The sequence below is a fragment of the Bos indicus x Bos taurus genome, chromosome 23, assembly GCF_003369695.1.
Source record: "Bos indicus x Bos taurus breed Angus x Brahman F1 hybrid chromosome 23, Bos_hybrid_MaternalHap_v2.0, whole genome shotgun sequence".
NCBI lineage: Eukaryota > Metazoa > Chordata > Mammalia > Artiodactyla > Bovidae > Bos > Bos indicus x Bos taurus.
The window spans coordinates 11977830-12000954 of NC_040098.1; the positions used below are offsets into that span (position 1 = coordinate 11977830).

General features: G+C 51.1%; 1 protein-coding gene across 6 annotated transcripts in view; it reads left to right on the plus strand.

Annotated features, from left to right (window-relative positions):
- Positions 1-11757, plus strand: part of FGD2 (FYVE, RhoGEF and PH domain containing 2) — a 33004-nt gene extending 21247 nt beyond the window's left edge. For all 6 annotated transcript variants that reach the window (XM_027524797.1, XM_027524798.1, XM_027524796.1 and 3 more), the window contains 7 exons: positions 4976-5055; positions 5141-5171; positions 5779-5871; positions 6543-6674; positions 9410-9556; positions 10709-10855; positions 11193-11757. In XM_027524797.1, coding sequence (XP_027380598.1) covers positions 4976-5055; positions 5141-5171; positions 5779-5871; positions 6543-6674; positions 9410-9556; positions 10709-10855; positions 11193-11408 — 846 coding nt within the window. In that variant the 3' untranslated portion in view covers positions 11409-11757. The remainder of the gene's footprint in view (positions 1-4975; positions 5056-5140; positions 5172-5778; positions 5872-6542; positions 6675-9409; positions 9557-10708; positions 10856-11192) is intronic.
- The last annotated feature ends 11368 nt before the right edge of the window (positions 11758-23125 follow it).

Consider the following 23125-nt stretch of genomic DNA (forward strand, 5'->3'; position numbering starts at 1 on the left):
TATGGCATCCTTACTTTTGTTTCACATAAACAGTGTTTTTCACATACACTATTCTGTGTTGGACTTTTTAAACTAGCTACTTATTCTGGAGATGATTAGAACTCAGTTCGTTTGGAGCTTCCTCATCCTTTTGCATAGATGCACAGTGTCCTGGTGTGTGGATGGACCGTAATTCGTTCAACCGGTCCACTGCTGATGGACATCTAGACTGTTCTCAGTTGTCAGTGTCTGCAAATGAGACTGCAGTAAATAACTGTGTACAGTCTGAGGATATCTGTAGTTAATCCCATTTTCAAAAATAAGGAAATAAAGTGATACATCCAGACAGTGAAATATTATTCAGTGATAAGAAGGAGTGAGCTATAAAGCCATGAAAAGACATGGAGGAAACTTAAATTCGTATTACTAAGTGGAAGAAGCCAATCTAAAAAGGCTACATGTATACATACGGTGTACATCTACTGTATGATTCCAATACTATGACATCCTGGAAAACGCATTCTGTCTCTGGATGGAGACAGTGAGAGGATCAGTGGTTACGAGGGGTTAGGGGAAAGGGAGGGATGAACACAGAGGAATTTAAGGGCGGTGAGACTGCTTTGTATGGTGCTATAATGGTTGTCGTTGTTTAGTTGCTAAGTCGTGTCCAACTCTTTGTGACCCCATGGACTCCTTTGTCTATATAATGGTAGATATCAGTTATTATACATTTATCCAAACCCACAGAATGTACACCACCAAGAGTGAAGCGTGATGTGAACTATGAACCTTGGGTAATAATGACAGGTTCATTGATTCTAATAACACTTCTGGTGGGGAAGTGTTATTAATGGAGGAGGCTGTGCATGTATGGGCACAGGGGGTATATGGGAAATCTCTGTACCTTCCTCTCAGTTTTGCTGTGAACCTAAACACTGATTTAAAAAAAACAAAACAAAAAACACAAGGCCCAGAAAGGTTAGGGCTTCCCTGATAGCTCAGTTGGTAAACAATCCACCTGCAATGCAGGAGACCCTGGTTCGATCCCTGGGTCGGGAAGTTCCACTGGAGACAGGATAGGCTACCCACTCTAGTATTCTTGGGCTTCCTTGTGGCTCAGCTGGTAAAGAGCTGGCTCAGTGGTAAAGGCTTACCCACTCCAGTATTCTGGCCTGGAGAATCCCATGGACTGTATAGTCCATAGGGTCGCAAAGAGTTGGACACGACTGAGCGACTTTCAGAAAGATTAAGTAACTTGCTTGGGGGTCACACAGCAAAAACCCAGATATAACAGAGTCCAGAGCCTCTGTATCTAACCAGTATACTATACTGTCTCCTATTAAGGCTTCAACCCAGAGGGATAAAGCATAGGGTGGAATTGCAGGCATAAGTGGAGGAAATGGGAAGAAAACCCTCTTGGCCACCCCTCTCTGATGGTTCCTAGGTCCCGGTGGCCGGGGCTGGAAGAAACAGAGGTCAGATCTGGCCCATCTTAGTACCTTTCCATCTCCCCTTTCCCTTTCCTTATCCCACATGACATCTCCCAGGATTTGCCTCAGGAGGGAGCTGAGGGCAGGACAGTTCTGCCCCTGGAGACCTCCTGAGCTCTGAGAGCCCCTGCAGGAGGGCCTTGCCCCTGCTCCCGACTTGGATTAGCTGGCATTTGGGGCTGAAACAAGGGCCTGGGGGTGGGGTGTAGCCTGAGGGTGATGAGAGCTGATGGCAGGACATGGGCAGCTTCTGGGGGTTCCCAGCCCACCCCCCATGCCTCAGCAGACTGAGGTCTTTTGGGAACGCAGCCCCCTACTCTGTCTCATCCAGCTTTTCTTACTGAATGTGGCCAGAATGTCCCAGAGGCCAGAGCAGGCATGCGCTTGTACATCTGGGAGCCGTGGTGGGTGAGACTGAGAAAGGCAGGTTATGGAGAGCTACAGACAGAAATTGGAGACTGGCAGCCCTATCTTAGGACTGGCAGAGACCCAGGCGTAGAAAAAGAGAGGCAAAGATTGACAGAAAAGCCAAGAAATATAGAGACCAAAACAGAGTCATAAAGAGGAAATCCATAAATATGTTCCCTAGAGTGTCTGACGCTCAGGATGTGTGCACCGGGTTCCCGGCGTCTGCCGGTCTCGGCGATACAATCACTGCAGGGCGTGTCTGGTGCTCTGGTGGTCACACAGCGCCGTCTCCTGGATGGCATGGGCCTGGCGGGTGCAGAGCTGTCCACCCAGCCGCGTTTGTACAGGAATCATTTTCTGAGTCTGAGGTTTGGAGACAGGTCTGGTCTTTGACCACCATGATGGCTCCCACTGGCCCATACCCTCCTGGTCTCCCTCCTTCCTGAGTGTCAGGGAGCCCTGGATCTCAGCAGCTGATTCCCACCCCCCAGGGTTTCAGTTCAGCTCACTCAGTTGTGTGTCCAACTCTTTGGGACCCCATGGACTGCAGCACGCCAGGCCTCCCTGTCCATCACCAACTCCCAGAGTTTACTCAGACCCATGTCCATTGAGTCTGTGATGCCATCCTCATCCTCTGTCGTCCCCTTCTCCTCCCAGTCTGCCTGGGTCCTATCTTTGCGCCATTCTGCACAGGGCCAGCCTGGGAAGAAGGAAGGGGTGTGGGCCCTTGGGTACTCATGGACCCAAGACAACTGCGTCTCCATGGACTGCTGTGCAGGTTGGGCACTGCACGAGCACCCCCAGCTGAGATGAGAGCTCTGCAGCCACAGCAGACAGCACAGGTTGCATATGGACAGTTCTCTTTGTCCGGCAGATGGCAGTCAAGTCTCTGGTTCAACAAACCAGACTCTTGACTATTACACCAGTTTGCCAACAGATGTCAGTAAAGTGTTTTGAGGAAGGGGTGTCTTTTTCTAATTAGCACAAAGGCGCTGCATGGGCTGGCAGGGACCTGACAGCCAAGTCTGGTGGTTGAGCCTGGGCACAGCCCAGCTCGGGGAACTGTCCTCCAGAAACCTGCATCCTGCACCCCTGCAGAGGTGGTCCCTCAGGTCAGGGGTCTCCCCAGTCCCCTCTTCTATGAAAAGTGTCATGTTTCTTCCTAGCTCTGGCCTCCAAACCTTAGATTTCTCCCTTCTTGTCCCTCTCCCTCCCCCCATCAGTCATGGAGTCTTGCCAGATTCCTGATATAGACCCTTTGAGCCTCCGCATTGTCAAGAGTATCAAGAGCAGATTACATCCGGCCCCTTCTAGAGGGAATGGACAGGTTTTGTGGGCCCTACGAGTAGACCAGGCCTCACGTGAGCAAGTCATGCTCTTGCGGGAGTGGTGGGCCGCCTGAAAGTGTGCCAAGGCCTACTCACCCTGCAGCAGGGAGCTGGCAGAGGGGCCAAGTGCCAGGTGGTCCAAGGTGGTTCCCGTGCCTCCGTGCTAGGCCCCTGGGCTCCAGGCCTGTGTCTTCACTTCCTTTCAGGACCCTGTCTTCACACAGCCTGGGAGACATCTGTGTTTACCGGGCTCTGGGGTAGAGTAGAAAGAGATGTGCTTCTACCTTCCCGTGAAGACCAAAACCCTGAGTTTGAATCTTCATTCTGCTCTTTAGATGCTGTGTGACCTCAAGCAGGTCTCTTGCTCTCTCTGATCTCCATTTCCTCATCTCCCAAATGAGGGTCATAATATCTGCCTCTCAAGATTGTTGTAAAGATTTTCTTTCACTGTTTATTATGGACACTTGTAAGGGGAGAAAATGGTACCTCATGTATTCATCACCTGGTTATGATGATTGTCAACTCAAAACTGGTTTCTTCAGCAACCCCTCTTCTAGTCCCCTTTTCCAATGGATTATTTAAGAGGAAATCTCAGATACATAATAATTTCACCTATAAATACTTGGGTATGTCTCTGTAAGAGACAGGAACTCTTTTTTTAAAAAGATATTTTATTTTATTTTTTGGCCATTCCATGCTGCATGTGGGATATTAGTTCTCCAGCCAAGGATCAAACCCTTGCCCCCTGCAGTGGAAACTCAGACTGTACCGCCAGTGAAGGCCCAAGGATTCTCTTTTCTTTTTCTTTTTTTTTTTTGCCCTAAAAGATGCCAACAATACCATGATTACATCTAACAAACTAATGATACTTATTTAATAACAGTGAGATCCCTTGGTTTTCCTTGGCTGTCTCACAGTTGCCTTCTCACAGCTCATCTGTGTGAATCATTTCTGATATGCTTCTTACATGCCCTTTTATCTATCATACTTCCCTCTCCTACTTTTCTCTCATTTATTAATTGAAAATCAGATCGTTTCTCTGGCAGAGTCGCTGTCAGTCTGGATTTTGCTAACTGCACCCCAGTGGTGTCATTCACTGCATCCCACAGTCCCCCATATTCCCTGTAAACTGGTAGATGACCACGGGCTCAGCTGTGCCAGAGGACTGCGGCCGGTGACAGGCAGTACCCACAGGGACACGTGGTGGCCGCTAAGTGTTAGAACTGATCAGTGGGTTCAGCAGTTGTGCCCATTAAATGAGAACACGTGTGGGTGCTCAGCGAAGCGTTCTGTGACCGGCAGCCTTCACAGCAGCCTCGGAACCTGCGGAGTTCTGGGATGAGGATGGTGGAGGATAGGAGGTGGGGATCTGTCGGATCTGTCGAGTTGGTTGATCAATTCCTTCATTCACGATATGGGGCAGAGGGTCTCATCCTAGGCTCTATGTCTGCTCTAGGAAAAGCCGTGTCCCCAAACCCAGCATGTGAGCCAGTTTCCATCTTGGTGACCCCTTTGTTGGGAGTCTGCACCTCACCCTGGGCAGGCTTATCTGCTGAAGTTCCGGGAGCCCCAGGTCCCGTCTGCTCTGTAGATCGAGGCCAGCTCAGGGCGCCTTTACTGGGCTGGACGGAACGGGGAGCACTGAACAAGCTCCCCATCCTTGTCTCTCTGTCTGAATTGTCCCTGGGGCACGATCCTCCTCCCTCCCCACCACAGTGCCTGGGGGGGCAGGCGGGAGCCTGAGCCATCTCTCCCTCCCATTCCGAGCAGGTGCGGGAGCTGACTGACGCAGAGTTTCCCCACTCCTTCCTGGTGTCCGGGAAGCAGCGAACCCTGGAGCTGCGAGCCCGGTAGGCAGGGGGTGCCGGGGCGGGGAGAGACGGGAAAACTGGGAGGGGCCGCTCCCCTCAACACCTGTGTTCTCTTTCTGAGCAGGTCCCAGGAGGAAATGATCTCCTGGTTGCAGGTATCAGAACGAAAGCTCCAGGGCCCCTAGGGTTGTGACTGCGGGGCAGGGAGGGGTGCTGAGTGCGTGTGCGCGTGTGTGTGTGTACGTGTGAGCACACATGCACCCACCTGCTCTTCCTCAGCTCTGTAGGTGTCAGACAGGTTCAGATCTTGCCGCTGAATGGCCTGGGACAAGTCGTTTATCATCTCTGAGCCTCAGTTTTCACATCTGTTGTATGTTCAGTTGCTCAGTTGTGTCTGACTCTTTGCAACCCCATGGACTGCTACACGCCAGGCCTCCCTGTCCCTCACTATCTTCTGTAGTTTGCCCAAGTTCATGATGCCATCCCACCATCTCACCTCCTGTCGCCCTCTTCCCCTTCTGGCTTCAATCTTTCCCAGCATCAGGGTCTTTTCCAAGAGTTGGCTCTTCGCGTCAGGTGGCCAAATAGTTTCTCCTGCCTTTAATCAGACACTGTACGCTTGGAATGTTGTGCCCGGTACCCAGTAGGCTTTTAGCGGTGACTGTTGAATGTGTAGATGGATTCACAGATGAGCAAGCCCCTCCTGCCTCCCCCTCAACCACCTCCTTTTGCCCTGCACCCCCGACCCCCACCCTGCACCAGGCCTGCCAAGCCGCCATTGACCAAATTGAGAAGCGGAATGAAACCTTCAAGGCTGCAGTCCAGAGCCCTGAGGGAGACCCCCAGGAGCAGGAGGTAAATGCAGGCTCTGTATTTCTAGCCCCCCAACCCCGCTCGGAGCCTCCAGCTTCACACAGAAATTACTCCCTCTCTTGGCTCTATCTAGGTAGCTTGGAGGGATGGGGAATGTCACCCATCACGAATGATTCGGAGGGATCAGGGGAAGCCCCACGCCCCAACATCACCCTACTCATAGAAACTCAGTGCCAAAGACTCCCTCATTAGCAAAAAAGTCCTTTGGGAGCCTCTTTGTGCAGCTGCTCCCAGGAAGGATTTCAGGGCTATGAGTATAACTGGCTGTTGGGGGGTGAGGGGGGCTGTGTGTGCAGGCTGGGGTTTTGAAAGTGCCTGAAAAATGCTAGACCAAGGGCAAGTGGAAGGCAGGTGGGGTGGCAGTTTCGGAGAGTGTCTGTGACTATTTCAGCTCTGAGCTCTGAACTGTGGCCTGCTGGGTGTCTTTGCTGAGTCCCTTGACCTCTCTGGGCCTCAGTTTCCTCACTTGTAACACAGGATGTGGAGAGATTGACGTCCCCCAAGTGTGGTCTTTATCCATCCGGTCCCCTTCATGTGGGAGCCACTGGGAAGCACAGCCCGCAGACTCTCTGACACAAGCTGGTGGGCAGAGGGCCCAGGGCCTCGGGGAGAGGGCAGGGGAGTCCTGAAGTGCCTACCCCGCTGCCCCACAGCTGCAGTCCATGGAGCTGGGCCTCCGGGCACCCCAGTGGGTGCGGGACAAGATGGTGACCATGTGCATGCGCTGCCAGGAGCCCTTCAACGCCCTGACGCGCCGCCGCCACCACTGCCGGGCCTGCGGCTACGTGAGTACACCACCACCCTGGCCCCCATCTGCCAGCCCGGGCCCTGCCCACCCTGCCTGCTTCAGCTGGTGCAGAAGCGCTGGGCGCTAACCTGGCCAGATGTGTGTGTTACCTCGTTCGGACCTCACGGTGTCCACTTGTGAAGCAGGTCTCCCCCAACCCTTAATCCCCTTTCTGCAGATGCAACCTGAGGCCCAGGCAGGTTAAAGCCACCAGCTCAAGACATTCCCCAGAGCCAACCCTATTCATTCCCCTGCTTCCTTACCACCATTTCCCAAGACCCCAGGGCCCAGGACCAGGGAACAGCCTCTAGTATCAGACCCTTCGCCCCTTGAAGGTCTTGAACCCACCTCCTCATCAGCCCCAGGCCTGTTACACACCCCCCCACTCCGTCCGCTCTTCTTGACCGACCTCAGCTACATCCCCTTCTCTTCTTGGTGGATCCTCAGTGCTCACTGCAGCACCTACTCATTCTGGGGCTAACTCTGCCTGCCACGTTCAGGCCTGTTTCCTCACCTGTACAATGGGAATCAATAACACCGGGGCGGTAGTGAGACCTCAGCAAAGGAAGGCTCACCCCTTCCCTCTCCTTGGCCTCCTTTTCTTCCCCTTCCTCTGTCACGGGGACAGCACCACTCAGAGGAGCAGCCGCCAGCTGACGGAGGAAGGAACCAGGCCACTCCTCCGTCTTATCGGCTCAGGCCCAGTTATCAGAGGCAGATCTTGCTTTGCTTTTTAAGCACCTGCTGCACTTGAGCTGTTCTCTGTTGACACTACAACCCTCTCCATTCACTCCGCAAACACAGGGAGCCCTTTAATGACCTCAGTCTTTAATGACCTCGGGGGGGAAACAGGAGGAGACCAGCTGGGCAGGTTGGGGCCAGTCAGGGAGGTGTCCCCAAAATGTGTTAAACTGCAATGACAAAAGTAAATTTCCAGGACTGGGACACACCTGTGTTCAGATGTGAGTTCCATCCCAGAGCCAAACAGACAGGATCTGGGGGATGAACTTCCCTTCTCAGTGAGTCACGTCAGTAAATAAGAGTCGAGTCCACTCACACTTGTAACTTTGTAAGTCGTTTCTAAAAAACTATTTACAATAGTTAAGAAATACAGAGAGGCCCAAAGAACAATAGAGCGACACCTGTGTACCTGCCTTCTGGGTATGAGGAAGAAATAAAGTATTCTGAGAACTGAATGAAATAGATGATCCTTGATCAAATCCTGGTTGGGAAAAGACAGAACCAGATACAGAAGTCATTGCTGGGACCATTGAGTGATATTTGCTTATGAGGCATATGTAGTTAATAAGACTGTGTTGATGTTAAATTTCCTGAGTGTGATCATGACATTGTGGGTAGGGAGAAGAATGTCCTTGTTCTTAGGAGCTACAAGCTACATATTTAAGAGTAACAAGACACACGATGATTGTAACTTAAATGGTTCAGAAAAAAATATAGAGCGAGGGAGAGAGACAGAAAGGGAGAGAAGGAGACATCATACGTGGCAATACATGTTCATAATCCCTGAATTTGGTGGTAGGGGTATCACTGTATTATTCTTTCAACTTGTCTTCAGGTTTGAAAGTTTTGAAAATAAGTTGGTAGAGGAGAGAGAAGAAAATAAAAAGTTTCTAATAATGTTTTAAAAAATTAAATCTCAAAAAAAAAAAAAATTCAAGTTAAATATTCCCAAGGCTGAAGCCCTGTGTGTAAGGGCTTTGTGAGACACCCTTGGCCCGATTCTGGGGTTTCTCGTGCCCGTGCAAACCTTTGTACTCTGTGAGTCATCCTTTCGGTGGTTGGGTGCCCAGTTTCTGCCTCCCCGCCTGCCAGACGGGAATCCTGGTGAGGGTGGGGCAAGCCCAGGCCCTCGCCTACCAGTCCCTCCCAGGCCACGTGCTGCACTGGGCACACAGGCTGGCTCCCTGATGAGTTACCCTTCCTCCTAGGCTCGCTCTCTTGCCCCCATTTCCAGTCCCACTTACTGGACTCACTATGACACCCCAGTCTTCCTGGAAGCTGCATCCTGCCGTGCCTGTGTTTCTCCCCAGGTTTTCTCATGCCTCTTTCACCCGGTCACCCCAGCCTGCTCTGCTGCAGCCTTCTTGCAGCCGTGGTGGGCTGGGGGACGGGCCCCCCCCTCCACAGACTACACATGGCAGGTCTTCCTGGTGAAAACTGCCAGCCCACCATTTCTGTATCAGAACATGCTTGACTCTAAGATTGAGTGGATTGCAAAACCTGGATGACTTAACGCTCAACCGTAGGACTGTAAAGGCACGTTCCGAGTGAGGAGGACTGGCTGCTACCCGTGAGCGGTGTGGCCCTCACCAAGTCACTGCCCCCTCATTGCAAAGTGAGGGTAAAAGTCCCAAGGCTGGTCCCTTGCTGGGGCCACAGGAAGGCAGGTGAGATGGCAGAAGTAAAGACAGAGATTATTCAGAGAAAAGATGAGATGCAAGGGGTGAGTACCGGTCAAGCCCCCACAAAGGGGACCGTGCAGGGAGAGAGGCTAAGCTCCTTCAGAGGGGCCCACGTCTCAAGCCCCCCAGCTGGGGGCCCTGGAGCCTGAGCACCAACCCCCACAGGCGGCAGTCAGGACAGGGGAGGCCCCGCTCTGTCTCCACCTCTCTCCTGAAGCCTGTTCTTCCTCTGGTCCCTGGTGGCTCTCACGTCCCCAGCTCCGGGCCAAGGCAGGAACCGAGTCTAAGCCCCACCTGCCTGTACTCCCAGGTGGTGTGTGCCAGGTGCTCGGACTACCGGGCGGAGCTCAAGTACGATGCCAACAGGCCCAACCGAGTCTGCCTGGACTGCTACACTTTCCTCACCGGAAACGTGCTCCCTGAGGAAAAGGAGGACAAGAGACGGGGCATCCTGGAGGTGAGGGTCAGCTGCCTCCGCTCGGCAAACGTGTGCAGAGCCTCCCAAGTGCTGGTGCTGTCCTTGGCACTGAAGAGCTAGCCCGCTGTGGTCACACATCCCCCTTCTCTCTGCCCATGGACACCCCCGCTAACATCCCCTACCCCCACCAAATACAGCTGGGCCTGTCACCCAATGGAAGCAACTTCTGGCTCCAGGCTGTCACTTGGGCTCCCTGCCCCTCCCCTGCCTCCCCATCTAGGGATCCCACAACCCCCCTGGAGCACTCCTGTTCACGTCCCCATGCCCCAGCAGTCTCAGGAGGTGAAGAGAGCTGGCGCCGCTGATTCCATTTTGCAGATGGGGAGACTGAGGCTCAGGGTCCCACTGCAGGGAAGAGGCAGACTGATAATCCATTCTAGTTGGAAGGGACTTCAGGGACTGGCTGGTTCTATCCCAGGGACACCCAGACCCAGAGAAGTGACTCACCCAAGGTCACACGGCGACTTAGGAGCCAGCTCTCTGATCTGTGCCACGGGTAGTTTCTGCTGCCTTTGGGGCTCCCCAGGCTGCTCCCGCCTCTGGGGCACTAGCTGTATTCAGCTTCGTGCTACACACTCAGTGGTACCCGGCCCAGCCACTGGGTACCACCACTGCCCTCTGCAAGCCCCCCCGCCACCCCTCATTAAAGCCAGGTTGACATTCCACTGTCCTTGGGAGGTGGGAGAAGATCCCAGCCTATTCTACCTGAATTCAGCTCCCAGGTTCAAGTTGATCCTTTCCACCACATCTGCCCACTTTCCAACCCTCCCCCATTCTTTTAGGCCCAGACCCTGCCCACACCTTCCCTGGCTGCTGGTCCACAGTCTGCTCCTGGAAAGAGGAATGGTCTCCGCCCCTTTTCAGGCTCCCATTCTGCTCCCTGCGGGCGACTTGCAGGGGATACGCCCTCCCAGCCCCTGCCCCAAGCTCAGGCTGGCTGGGGTTTGAGTGCAGCTCTGCCACTGGCCAGCTGTGTGACTACAAGTCCCTGATGGGACCTCTCAGGGCCTCAGGGACAAATAGCCTCTCCTTTTGCGGGGTTGCCGTTGAGGTTTAGAAAGAGTGCTTTCTGATGGCCAACATCGGGTAGTGGGAGCTGTGCTCCCTGACGGTCCCTCTCTCTGGTTTCAGAAAGGAGCCGTGGCGGGGTCCGAGCAGAGCCTGATATGCAGCTTTCTGCAGCTTCTGGGGGACAAATGGGGCAAGAGCGGGCCCCGGGGCTGGTGTGTCATCCCCCGGGATGACCCCCTCGTGCTCTACGTCTATGCTGCCCCTCAGGTAACGCCGCTCCCTGCCCCCCCTCGCGGTACGCGTGTCTGTCGGCAGAGGGGTGGGGTGAGTCCCGCTGGCCCCATGAGTCAGATGAGGAGACCGAGGCTCGGTGAGGCCCTGGTTCCCTCGAGTCACAGGGTTAGCAGCTTTCAGAGCTGGGCCCAGACTCCAAGCCGTGACGGTTTTGCCTCAGGGGGACGACCAGTCTTCTTTGAGGCGTCTCCTGCCAGCCCACCCCACTGCGTGGGTGTTTGGGGGGGCAAGAGGCGGGCCTGTGGCTGGAACCCTCCAAAGGGCTGTCTGAGGCAGCGGCCACAACTCCCCTCCCTCCCTTCCACCCCAGGACATGCGGGCCCACACCTCCATCCCCCTGCTGGGCTACCAGGTGACCGCTGGGCCCCAGGCGGACCCCCGGGTCTTCCAGCTGCAGCAGTCAGGCCAGCTCTACACCTTCAAAGCGGAAAGCGAGGAGCTGAAGGGCCGCTGGGTGAAGGCCATGGAGCGGGCGGCCAGCGGCTGGATCCCTGGGGGGCCCAATGACAAGGACCTGTCGGACTGAGCCACTGGCAGCCCCCCTCCTCCGCAGAGCCCCACGCTTGCCCACGGGCTGAGGCTGCGGCTGACCCGCCACCCCCAGCTGAGCTTTCAAAGAATCCTCTTCAGTCTTCTGTGTTCAGCCCGTGTGTCTGGATTTGAGATTCAGAAAGCATGGGTCCGTTCCTCTGGGGAGGGGGCGAATCAGCATATCTCGGCTTACCCAGGGCCGAGGGGGTTCCTGGGACGGGGGATTTTCAGCTCCAAAACTAGGAAAGTCCCAAGTAACCCATGAATGTTGGTCACCAAGGTGATTCTCAGTCCCCGCTGTGCATGAACTGACAGAAAAATAAAGATAAAAATAAGTTAAAAATTCAAAAAAATACCAGTGCCGGTATCCTTCACCAAAGATTTCTGATGTGACTGGTCTGGGATGGGGAGGCATGTGGATGTTTTAGGAGTTCCCCCATGAGTCCGACGTGCAGCCTGGGTTACCTGGATAAAGGAGAAAGCAAGCGAACTGCCAAGTGCCCATCATGAGAGTAATAATACTAATGCATATCAAACATCTACTGAGGCAGGTACCGTTCTTGTTGTTTTACTCTCAGGACTTATAATCCCCATTTTCCAGATGAGGACACTGACTCTTAGAGAGGGTTAGTCATTGCCCAAGGTCCCCCCAGCTGCTGGATGTAGGAACCAGGTTTTAACACAGTGCACTAAGGTGAAAGCTCCATCCATCAGGTAGCAGAGCAGTAGGCTGAGCAGAGAAGGGGGAAAAGAGTGAAGAAAATAGGGGGGAGACAGCAATAGGAGCTGGAGGGAAAGTCAGGGGAGCATCTCCCGCCCTCTAGAGGGTGGGTTAGGCTGCTTTTTCATAAGAGACCACCAGGGGGTGGCAGTGACCAGCAGCCCGCATCCAGGGGCCCCAGCCTGGGCCCTGACACGTGAAGCAGACAAGTCACAGATCTTTGCCCAGCGATTTGCTCCTGCCTCCCTCCGCAGTCTGAGGCCCCCTCCCTTCTGTAGGGTATTTTTAAATTTTCTTGGTTGAGTCACACGGCACGTGGGATCTTAGTTCCCCAACCAGGATTCAAACTCACAGCCCCTGTTGTGGAAGAATGGAATCTTAACTCCTGGACTATCAGGGAAGCCCCTTTAGGGTATTTTTTAAAGCCCAAGAAAACCTACTTGGCACCATCTCTCTGGGGACCAGCCTGGCCTGGCCGTAAGTTTATTCCTTCATTCAACAAGTATTTGTTTAACATCTTTTTGAGCCAAACGCAGTTCCCATACCAGGGGTACAGCAATGAAGGAGACAAAATCTCTGCCTTCATGGAGTTTATGTTCTTATTCAACAAAGTAAGTACATATTAATAAAATGTAGAACATATTAGATGTAACGAGTGACAAACCATCCAGACTTGCCTAGTTTTAAAACTGAAAACCTTAAGTCTCAGGAAACCCCTTGTCATTCTGGTAGGAGAACAAAAGGAGTAAGAAAGGGAGCAGGGCGGACTGGGATGTGTGTGCGTCCGTGTTTAAAGGAAAATCAAGGAGGACTTCACTGAGAAGTCAGTGTCTGAAAAACAAGCTCAAGGAAAGAAGAAAGGGAGAGCAGCACACAGGTAGCAGCGGGGAGCGCATTCCAGGCAGAGGGAACAGCAAGTGCAACGGTCCTGCGGTGGGAGCCTGCCTGGCGCGTGCAAAGAACAGCGAGGAGGTCAGTGTGGCCCGAGCAGAGTGGGCAGGAAGGAGATCAGGGCAGAAGACCACTAAACTGAGGGTGGGGTCAGGGAGCAGGGCTGAATGAGATGAGGAGTCTTGAGGGGAATCTGATTTGTTTTAACAGACTCTGTCCTGCTGCTTTTGCTGAAATAGACTGAAAGGGATGAAGGCAGAAGCAGCTGAGAGGCAGTCACAGCTGTATCAGTGAGGGGGAGGTGGCTTATATTAGGGTTGGAGCAGTGAAAGTGGTGAGAAGGGATCGAATTCTGGGTTCATTTTGAAGGTAGAGTGGAAACCCCCCTACACAGTGACTACGGTGGGAGAGAGAGGGAACCAGAGGTGACTCTATGGCCTCTGACCTGAGAACAGGGGGCTGGGGTGGAGTGGCCACTAGCTGAGATGAGGTGGCCTCGGGAGGGGCAGGTTGGGACGTGCACGAGTTACAGCTGAGGTGACCGCTCACAGCCTCGGCCAGCGGTCAGGTATCTGAACCCAGGCACTGGGTCTGAGCTGGGAGTATAACATGAGAGCGGTCATCCACAGATGGGATTTAAAGAGTGTGTGAAACAGAAGGAAGGGGTCCACGGACTGAGCCCCGGGTGTTAGCACCCTGACGTCCTGACTGCTGCTGCTGCTACTGCTGCTGCTAAGTCGCTTCAGTCGTGTCTGACTCTGTGCGACCCCATAGACGGAAGCCCACCAGGCTCCCCCGTGCTTGGGAATCTCCAGGCAAAAACACTGGAGTGCATTGCCATTTTCTTCTCCAATGCATGAAAGTGAAAAGTGAAAGGGAAGTCACTCAGTCGTGTCCGACTCTTAGCGACCCCATGGACTACAGCCTACTAGGCTCCTCCATCCATGGGATTTTCCAGGCAAGAGTACTGGAGTGGGGTGCCATTGACTGCACACACCTTTTACCTGCAGTGACAATTCTGAGAATTTACTCCAAGGAGGCAGATCAGTGAGACAAGACTCATGCATGTTGTGTATGGTGGTCCCCCAAACGGGAAACTATGTAAATATCCACCCAAAGGAGACTCAGCAAATAAACTCATGCCCATGGAGAGGGAACTCCTGGCAAAGTGCTGTGTCCACACAGTGGAGAACCGTGAGGCTCTGCAGTGAGAAGCTTCCATCTTAACAAGCTCACCTGGGAAGATGCCCGCGAGGTGTTAAGTGGACAATAGCTACAGAAGGCTCTAACATTTTAAAACACTCACTGTATGTCAGGCACTGAGTTAAGGCCTTGGTGGAGATTATTGCTCTTAATTCTTTTTTTTTTTAATTATTTATTTATTTTTTATCTGGATTTTTAAAATAAATTTATTTCTTGCTTTCACTGGGTCTTCACTGCACGCGCTTTCTCTAGTTGCAGAGGGTGGGGTGTACTCTTGAGTTGTGATGTGCGGGCTTCTCACTGCGGTGGCTTCTCCTGCAGAGCACGGGCTCTAGGTGTGGGCTCAGTACCTGTAGCCCACAGGCTTTGTTGCCACGCGGCATAAGGGATCTTCCCGGACCAGGGATCAAACCCGTGTCCCCTGCATTGTCAGGCGGATTCCTGTCCATTGTGCCACCAGGGAAGTCCTGCAGCTTCTATTGTGAAGGTAGTTTTATGAGTATATAAAAGGCCTTTGAAGATATTTGCTGTAAAAATGTCAAAGGTAATAGTTTATTAAGTGAAAGGAAAGTTAAGGTGTCAATCGCTCAGTCGTGTCCGACTCTTTGTGACCCCATGGACTGTAGCCCACTAGGTTCCTCTATCCATGGGATTTCCCAGGCAAGAATACTGGAGTGGGTTGCCATTTCCTTCTCCAATTAAAAAATTATCATTACTATTTTTTGGCTCTGCTGGGTCTTCATTGCTGTGTGCGTTCTTTCTCCAGTTTTGGCAAGTGAGGACTATTCTTCGTCCCGGTGCTCGGGATTCTCATTGCATGAGGTGGCTTCTCTTGGTGCTGAGCAAGGCTCCAGGGTACACGGGCTCGTAGCTGAGGCTCGGGCTCTAGAGCACAGGCTCAATAGTTGTGGTGCACGGGTTTAGTTGTTCCTCAGGTGTGGGATCTTCCTGGGTCAGGGATAAAACCAAGGTCCATGCAAAGGCAGGCAGATTCTTATCCAGTGTACCACTAGGGAAGTCCCACTTAATCCTTAATAACATTAGAAGTAGATACTATATCCAAATCCTCATTTTACAGATGAGGAAACTGAAGCGTCAGTGGTTGAGTAGAACTTGCTTGTGGTCACATAACAGTGGGGAAGCGGCAACTTTCCAAATCACTGGCTGTGGAATGTTCCGGTCCTGCTTGGGTGAAGATATTTTACATCTGCCCCGACTGAAGGGTACACAACGCCCTTTACAGGTGATCGTTCTGCTGTCTTCTTTAGCTGCATCTGTGGTGTTTGAATTTTTTTTTTCAACATGAGATATTATTCCATGATCACAAGAACAAAAGTGACTTTCCTGTGTTAAGGGGAAAATAAAGGAAGGCCCAAAAGAAGACTCACCCACTCTGCCCTCCTCGCTGGGAGGTTACCTGATCTGCCACCACTTGGGGTTACTTGGCAGAAATGCCAGAACCCAGAGGCTGTGTGCCCTGCTGTGTGCTCCACTGGCCCCCGCAGCCACTAGGAAGTGCAAGCTGGAAGTACCCGGCCGGAATGGAGTTGCTTATTATTCCGTGAATGAGTGTGAAGATGTGAAAATGTGCATTGACCAGGGAGTAGAAGAGAGCTGGGTCCCACCAGAAAGCCAGGAACACCATGGCTCATCTCCTGAGAGCTCAGAGAGGCCCTTATGACGCAGGGGGAGCCCCTGACCTTCCCAGGCTGACCTCACTCTGGCTTCCCTCACCCGTCGACCCTATTTGTCCCAGGCTCACGGGCTGCGTCAGGTAGGGATGACTCTAAGGGATTCCGATTTTCACCTTGAAGCTCCCTGCTTCTAAAAGGCTGGAGGCTTGCCTAGCAGTCTGCTGGCTCAAAGTACCCATGTGCCCTGGTCGTGGAAGAGGATCTAGGGTGGAAGGGGAGGGAAGGCTGGCAGAGGCCAGGACGGAGGCATCTCTGGGGGGCCTCGGGGGCCCCAAGTCAATGGAAGATGTTGTCTCTCCCTGCCTTCCCTCCTGGGGAACCCTCCTTCCTCCAGTACCCAGGGCTGACTCCAGGGCCCTGGGAACGGCATCCACTCATTCATTCACTCATTGCTTCTCACAATCATTATTGCTCAACTTGCTGAGTATTTACACTACAGTGAGCCCTTGGCACACGTCATTTCATTCATTCAGGAACAGCCTTTTGGCATCAGTTCAGCTGTCCACATTTTACAGATGAGGGCAGGGAAACCAGTCAAGGCTCAGTAACTTGTCCATGGTCACCCAGCCTGTAAGTAATGAACTCAGACTCAAAGTCTCCTCCTAGCCAACACTGGGGGGCAGTATGCCCCGTGGTTAGTGGGCCCAGGCCTCCACACAGCTCTGCCGCTTATTGGCTGTGTTGTCTTGGGTGAGACTTCATTACTCTGGGCTGGGTAAAGCGGGGTGACCATAATCCTACCTCCCTGGGGAGCTCGGGGAAGTCAGCTGAATGACTATGTATCCAACACTCAGAGCAGTGGTGGCCACACGTGCTTATTACAGGCTTTCACCGTGTCACACTGCGCTGTCTGCTTCTATGTGCTGCAATGCACATATTCATGGAGAATCTGGGAATACAAAGTTGAATAACTTGTAATCCCTACTCTTAGGGAGCTCAGTGTCTAGGTCATTTAAATCACTTGGGAAGCTTTTGAAAAACTCCCAGTGCCCAGGCTGCACCCCGAGGCTGTTAAATGAGACTCCCCTGATTCAGAATGGGCTGTGACATCAGATTTTAAAGTTCATCAGTGGTTCTGATGAAGAGTCCCTTCAGAAAGGGCAGGGCCGGTTCCTGAGCTCGGGAGCCCTGATTCTGGTCCCCAGGTGTTCCCAGTAATGGTGAATCTGAGTGGGGTGTGTGGAAAGTGGCCTTACTAGGGCACTACGTGAGTTAGGATATATTGAACTGTAATTTACATACAGTAAAACCCACCCTGTATAAAATAGTTCTATGAGTTTTGGCAAAAGGTACAGTCACGAAACCATTACCACAATCAAGACTTATTAATAGGGTAGGGACTTTCCTGACAGTTCAGTGGTTAAGATGCCACACTTCCAGTGCAGGGAGTGTGGGTTCGATCCCTGGTCGGGGAACTAAGATCCTTCTTGCCACACGACATGGCCTTTAAAACAATGGCATAGAACAACTCTGTCCCCCTGAGAAGGTTCCCTGGCTGCGCCCCTCCCCTCACCCCCTGGCCCCTGGCAACCCCTGCTCCGTCCCCTGACCTATGGTTTTGTCTTTTCCAGAAAGTCATCTAGATGGAGTCACGCAGTATGGAGACGTTTGAGTCTGGCTTCTTTTGCTCAGCCTCAGGCATCTGAGACTCACCCACGATGTTCATGGACCAGGACTTTGTTCCCTTCCACTGCTGAGTAGAATCCCCCGTGTGGATATATATGGTTTGTTTACCTTTACCAGCTGAAGGAAGTTGGGTTATTTTCAATTTGGGGCAATTATGAATAGTGTTGCTATGAACTATGAACATTCATGTTCTTTTTTTGTGACCATACATTTTCATTTCTCTAGGGTAAATACCTAGAATTGGATCACGGGGTCATACGGTAAGTGTATGATTAACTCTCAGAAACTGCCAAGCTGGGACTCCCCTTGTGGTCCAGCGATTAAGAATCCACCTGCCACGGCTGGGGACCCAGGTTCGAGCCCTGCTCTGGGAAGATTCCACATGCTGCAGAGCAGCTAAGCAGCAACTACTAAAGCCTGGGTGCCTGGGGCCTGTGCACGGCAACAAGAGATGCCACCGCAATAAGGAGCCCATGCGCTGCAATGAAGAAGAGCCTCCAAACGCCGCAGCTAGAGAAAGCCCACACATAGCAGCAAAGATCCAGCACGGCCAAAAAATGAATTAGTTTTAAAAATATTTTTTTTTAAAGGAGTATTAAAAAGAAGAAAAAAGAAACCGCCAAGCTGTCCTCCAGGGTGGCTGTACCATTTTGCACTCCCATCATCAACAACGAGACTTCCATTGCTCACATCTTCACCAGTTCTTGGCACAGTCAGGGTTTTTGTTTTTGCTTGTTTATAATTTTAATCATTCTGGTGAGTGTGTAGTATTTACAACTCTTTTTTTAAGTTTACAAATGTATCAAAAACATCATGTTGTACATCCTTAATCTATACAATTTGTTGTCAGTTATACTTCAATAAAGCTGGCGGAAGTTTATAAATGTAATGAAATAAGGGACTGTAATAATTAATATTTTGTAAACATAATAATTTTAAGTGTCTATTATGTGCCAGACAGAATCCTAATCCTTCCAAAGTCCTAGGGGCAGCTGGTATGTTGGGAAGGGCACCATGACGGTCTAAAAGGCTCAGATCCCAGCTCTGTGGTGGGTTTGCTGTGGGACTTTGGGCACATCACTCTCTGAGCTTCCATTATTTATGTAAATAGGTTGAGCAATGCCCCCTTGCAGGTTTGGTGTGAAAACCAAAGATGGTGCAGGCAAAGCTCCTGGTCCACAGAAGGAGCTCAATAGCTGGGAGTTGTGATTAACTATGCTCTTTGTGGAGCCTTCCCAGGTAGCAGGGCGGCAAAGAATCCACCTGCCAATGCACAAGACATGGGTTTGATCCCTGGGCCGGGAAGATCCCCTAGAGGAAGAAATGGCGACCCACTCCAGTATTTTTGCTGGGAAAATCCCATGGACAGAGGAGCCTACCGGCCTGCAGTTCATGGGGTCGAAAAGAGTCAGACACAGCTCAGTAAACATGCCTGCTCAGTAGCTACACTCCTGGGAGAATTTGTTCCATTAGCGAGTCTAGTTACTTCTGCCTTCAGTGTTAGTATTAGTCACTCAGTTGTGTCCAACTCTTTTCGACCCCATGGACTGTAGCCCACCACGCTCCTCTGTCCCCGGGATTTTCCCAGCAAGAATACTGGAGTGGGTTGCTGTTTCCTCCCCCAGGGGATCGTCCCAACCCAGGGGTCGAACCTGCGTGTGTTCCGTCTCCAGCATTGGCAGGCGGATTCTTTATTACTAGTGCCACCTGGGAAGTGCCCTGGGGGTCGTGCTCCAAACATCAGACATAGGAATTCTTTCCCACCTGAAACTCCAATCCAGGGTCCTGGTCCCGACCCAGAAGTCCATGTGATGCCTCCCTCCTACAGTCCACCAGGCCTTTTGTGATCTGGGCCCTGGCTACCTCTCAGCGCTCATTTATGCATCTCTGTATCCCAGAACTTAGCACATAGTAAGTGCCCAAGAAATACCTTCTGGCCTGGATTCACCAGCGCTGTCAGGTCACCAACATGGTTTATTTAGCCATTTAGAGGTGTGATTCCGCTTCCACTGAGGTGAGTGGAGGTCAGAGAGGTGTAATGGGTGTGTGCAAGGTTGTGCGGCACTTCCACTGACTCTCCTAGGGCCCAGGACAAGGTGCCCTCACCCTGACCGTGGCCTCCCACCTTTGCCTTTTCTTCCTGGCTGCCTGTCCCTCCCCCATGACCGGACCCCAAGGCCCACTTCTTCATACAGTCCGGCCATGGTGGGAGGGTTCCCACCATGGAAATTGGCAAATCAGTCCCTCTCTTACTCCTCACCTCTCAACAAAGATTTGGTTGCTGCTTTTTGCCAGCACACCACTGTCCACAGGGTCTGGCATCCTGAAGTAGCTGAACGAAGCCACCTTGCTCACCTGCCCAAGCCTCAAGGTGGCATCTCTTCTCTCCTCTGGCCTCACGCTCTGTCCTGGGCCAGTTGCTAGCAGGCCTTAGCCTATGCAAACAATGAGCTTCTGCAAGTCGAAGGCCAAGGCAGAGGTGAGGGCACCTAGCTACTGGTGCTCCTGGCCTGACCCCGGCCTCCACCTGGTCTCGCCCTTCCTGTTCTTACTGCCTGAGTCACTGACACGCTGGAGCCATTTGTCACTGTCATTCTGAAGCCATTTCTGCCTCTGATTTTTTTCTCCTCACCCTCTTCTCTCCGTGATTCTCTTATTTGTCATTTTTGGCATTTTAATTGTGTCTCTCTTTATCTCTGGAAACAAAAACAAGGGATAAATTTTAATGAACACTTATTATATGCTTTCAGGGTGCCAGTGCATTTAATCTGCAAACCTGCTCCATTGTACAGATGGGAATAGGGAGGTGCAGATTCAGCAGTTCACCCCAAATCACACTGCCCGTAAGTGGGGGAAGCCGGAACTGACTCCGGATGCTCTGTAACCTTTCTGGGAAGCGGCAGTTATCACATTGGACTTAGAATTGTAAAACACGGGTTTGAGTTCTGACTCTGCTGCCTCCATGTGACTTCACTCTCTGTGCCTTGGCTTCCTTCCTCCTTCATAAAACAGGGTGACCAACATGTGCTCTGTCCATTCATAGAGCTGTTTCGGGGTCAAATGAAATAATGAGTGTCAAAGGACTTTTAAAAAGTTGACATGCTGAGCGTATGAGTGGATTATTCATACGTGGTTTTGTTTTCCAGTTTTTATTTTCTCTCCTGCCTCTCAGAAGAGGTCTTTGTCTGCTTTGGTTGTGCCACTGCGTGCAGGGCCCAGAACCAGAGGCGCTTGGTTAATAACCTTTTCCTCTGTTCTCTGCTGGGCTCCTGTTTCTCAGGCCTTTCAGGGAGACTCATCACCTTTCCCTCTCTCAAAATCATCAAGCCCAGACTCAAGAGGGTGGGGAGTTTACCACGGCAGGATTGCAATGTTCAGATCAAGACCAGCACCAGAGTAAGTCCACAAACGCATCTCAGACATTATCACGGAAGCCGATTGGAATTTATGCTGCACTTTATAGAAACCGGCTTAAGTAAATTTTCAGAAACATACTTACTTTTGCGGAGCAAGGCAAGGTCTGACTTTATTTTTTGGCAGCCTGCCTGGTCTGGCTTTATTTTTCTTCTTAAAAAATTATTTTGGGGACTTCCCTGGTGGTCCAGTGGTTAAGACTCTGTGCCTCCATTGCCGGGGGCGTGGGTTTGACCCTTGGTTGGAGAACTAAGATCCTACATGCCATGTTGTGTGCCCTGCCGATAAGACACACAGTAAAAAATTATTTGTAATATATATATATTTTTCATTGATAGACATTGCTTTCTTGAAAGTATAACATAATAAAGTGCATTGATTTTAAGTGTACAGATTGACAACTTTTCATGGGTGTTCATCCACATAGCCACCACTCACGTCAAGAACCAGAATATTTCCAGCACCCTGGAGAACTCCCTTATGTCCCCTCCCAGGTGATATCTGCTCCCACAGTTTTGGTTTAATTTTGGTACAAAATTCAAAAGGAACAAGGATAAATCTAAACATCTTCCTCCCGCCCTGCTGTCACACACACATTTTTTTTCTCCTAAGAGTTGATATTACTGAGAAACCAGTTTCTATAAGAAACTATAGATATTTCCAAAGAAAGGAGATACACACACATTATATTATGTTTTATGTTTTGTTGTATAGATTTTCCCCCTTTTTACAATAAATGTATCTTTTTTCACTAAAGTTGAAATTGTTGTACACCTTGTTTCTTTGAAACACTAAAATCATTTTAACAACCAGCAAATTAATATCTTTACCAAAAGGCTTCCCCTTATAAAAAATCTAAACTTTGACTACTAAATAATTCTATTCTCTGTCTTACAGCCCTCTGAGGGTCCTTAGGCAACAAGTCCAGCTACTACATCAAAAAGTATGATTCAATTAGGAAAATGTGATTCATGTTAACTTCTTGATCCAACCAATAAACCATTTTGTGAGATTCTATCTTATTAGTATTATCTTTTCCTTTTATAGCTGTTATCAAATAACATCATGGGTTTGTATTCTCAGTAACTCATGAGTTCTAAAGTACAAAAAAAAGACTAAAATTTGGAGCATAAACCATGGAATTTCTTAATGGTCTGAATTACTGGAGTTTATTCGGCTGGGGCGAATGAAAGGGTGAATGAAAGACACATACTGTACTTTCAGATGTATTAAGCAGTTTTCTCGGGAAATTGGTCAAGAAGAATCCACTGGAGGTGTATGAACTTTCCCAGTGGGGAGGCAGACCAGACCCTGCCAGAGGACAGCTGACGGGGTGGGGCTGTGAGTTCCAGGAAGCAGAGTGGAGGCCAGGCTGAGCGGGAACGCTGGCAGGTAACCTGAATCAAAGTCCACACATACATCAGCAAGGCCAAAGGGCATAAACAGGGCCCCAGACCAGAGACACAGCCTATGTCCAGGCAGATCTGAGCTGGACTGGCTGAGAAGGGAGTGAGGAGCAAGCTGGGCGGCAGCAGGTTGTTCCAAGAGTGAGACCAAAGTTCACAGATCTCTGAGTGCATGCGTGGGGCGTGCTGACCCAGTGAATGAACTTTGTGCACCATCCCTAGGGAGTACTGTTACAATAATGGCCCCCCAGAGAATTACCCCCACCTCTTTGTTCATGCCTCTTTGCAACTGGACTTTGCTGCTTCTGCTACCACAAGATGGAATCTATTTCACCTCTTCTTTCTCTCTCTTTTTTTTTTTTTGGCTTTCAGGATTTAATTCCCCAACCAGGGATTGAACCTGTGCCCCTTACAATGAACATGTAGAGTCCTAATCACTGGATGGAATTTCCAATTTCACCTCCTCTTGAATCTAGGTTGACCTGGTGACTTGCTTCAACCAACAAGACACAGCAGCAGTGATGTTCTGATATCTTTGTGGAGATGTCCACGTGGAGAGGCACCGAGGCACCCCGCCTACAGGTGGCACTAACTGGCCAGCTGTACAAGTGAGTAACCTTAGCAATGATCCTCCAGTCCCAGCTGTCATCTGATGACTTCGGCCTCAGTCAACACCTGACTAAAGCCTCGTGGGAGACCCCAAGTGCGAAGTGCCCAACTGAGTCCTTCACAAATTTCTGACTGAAAGAAACCATAA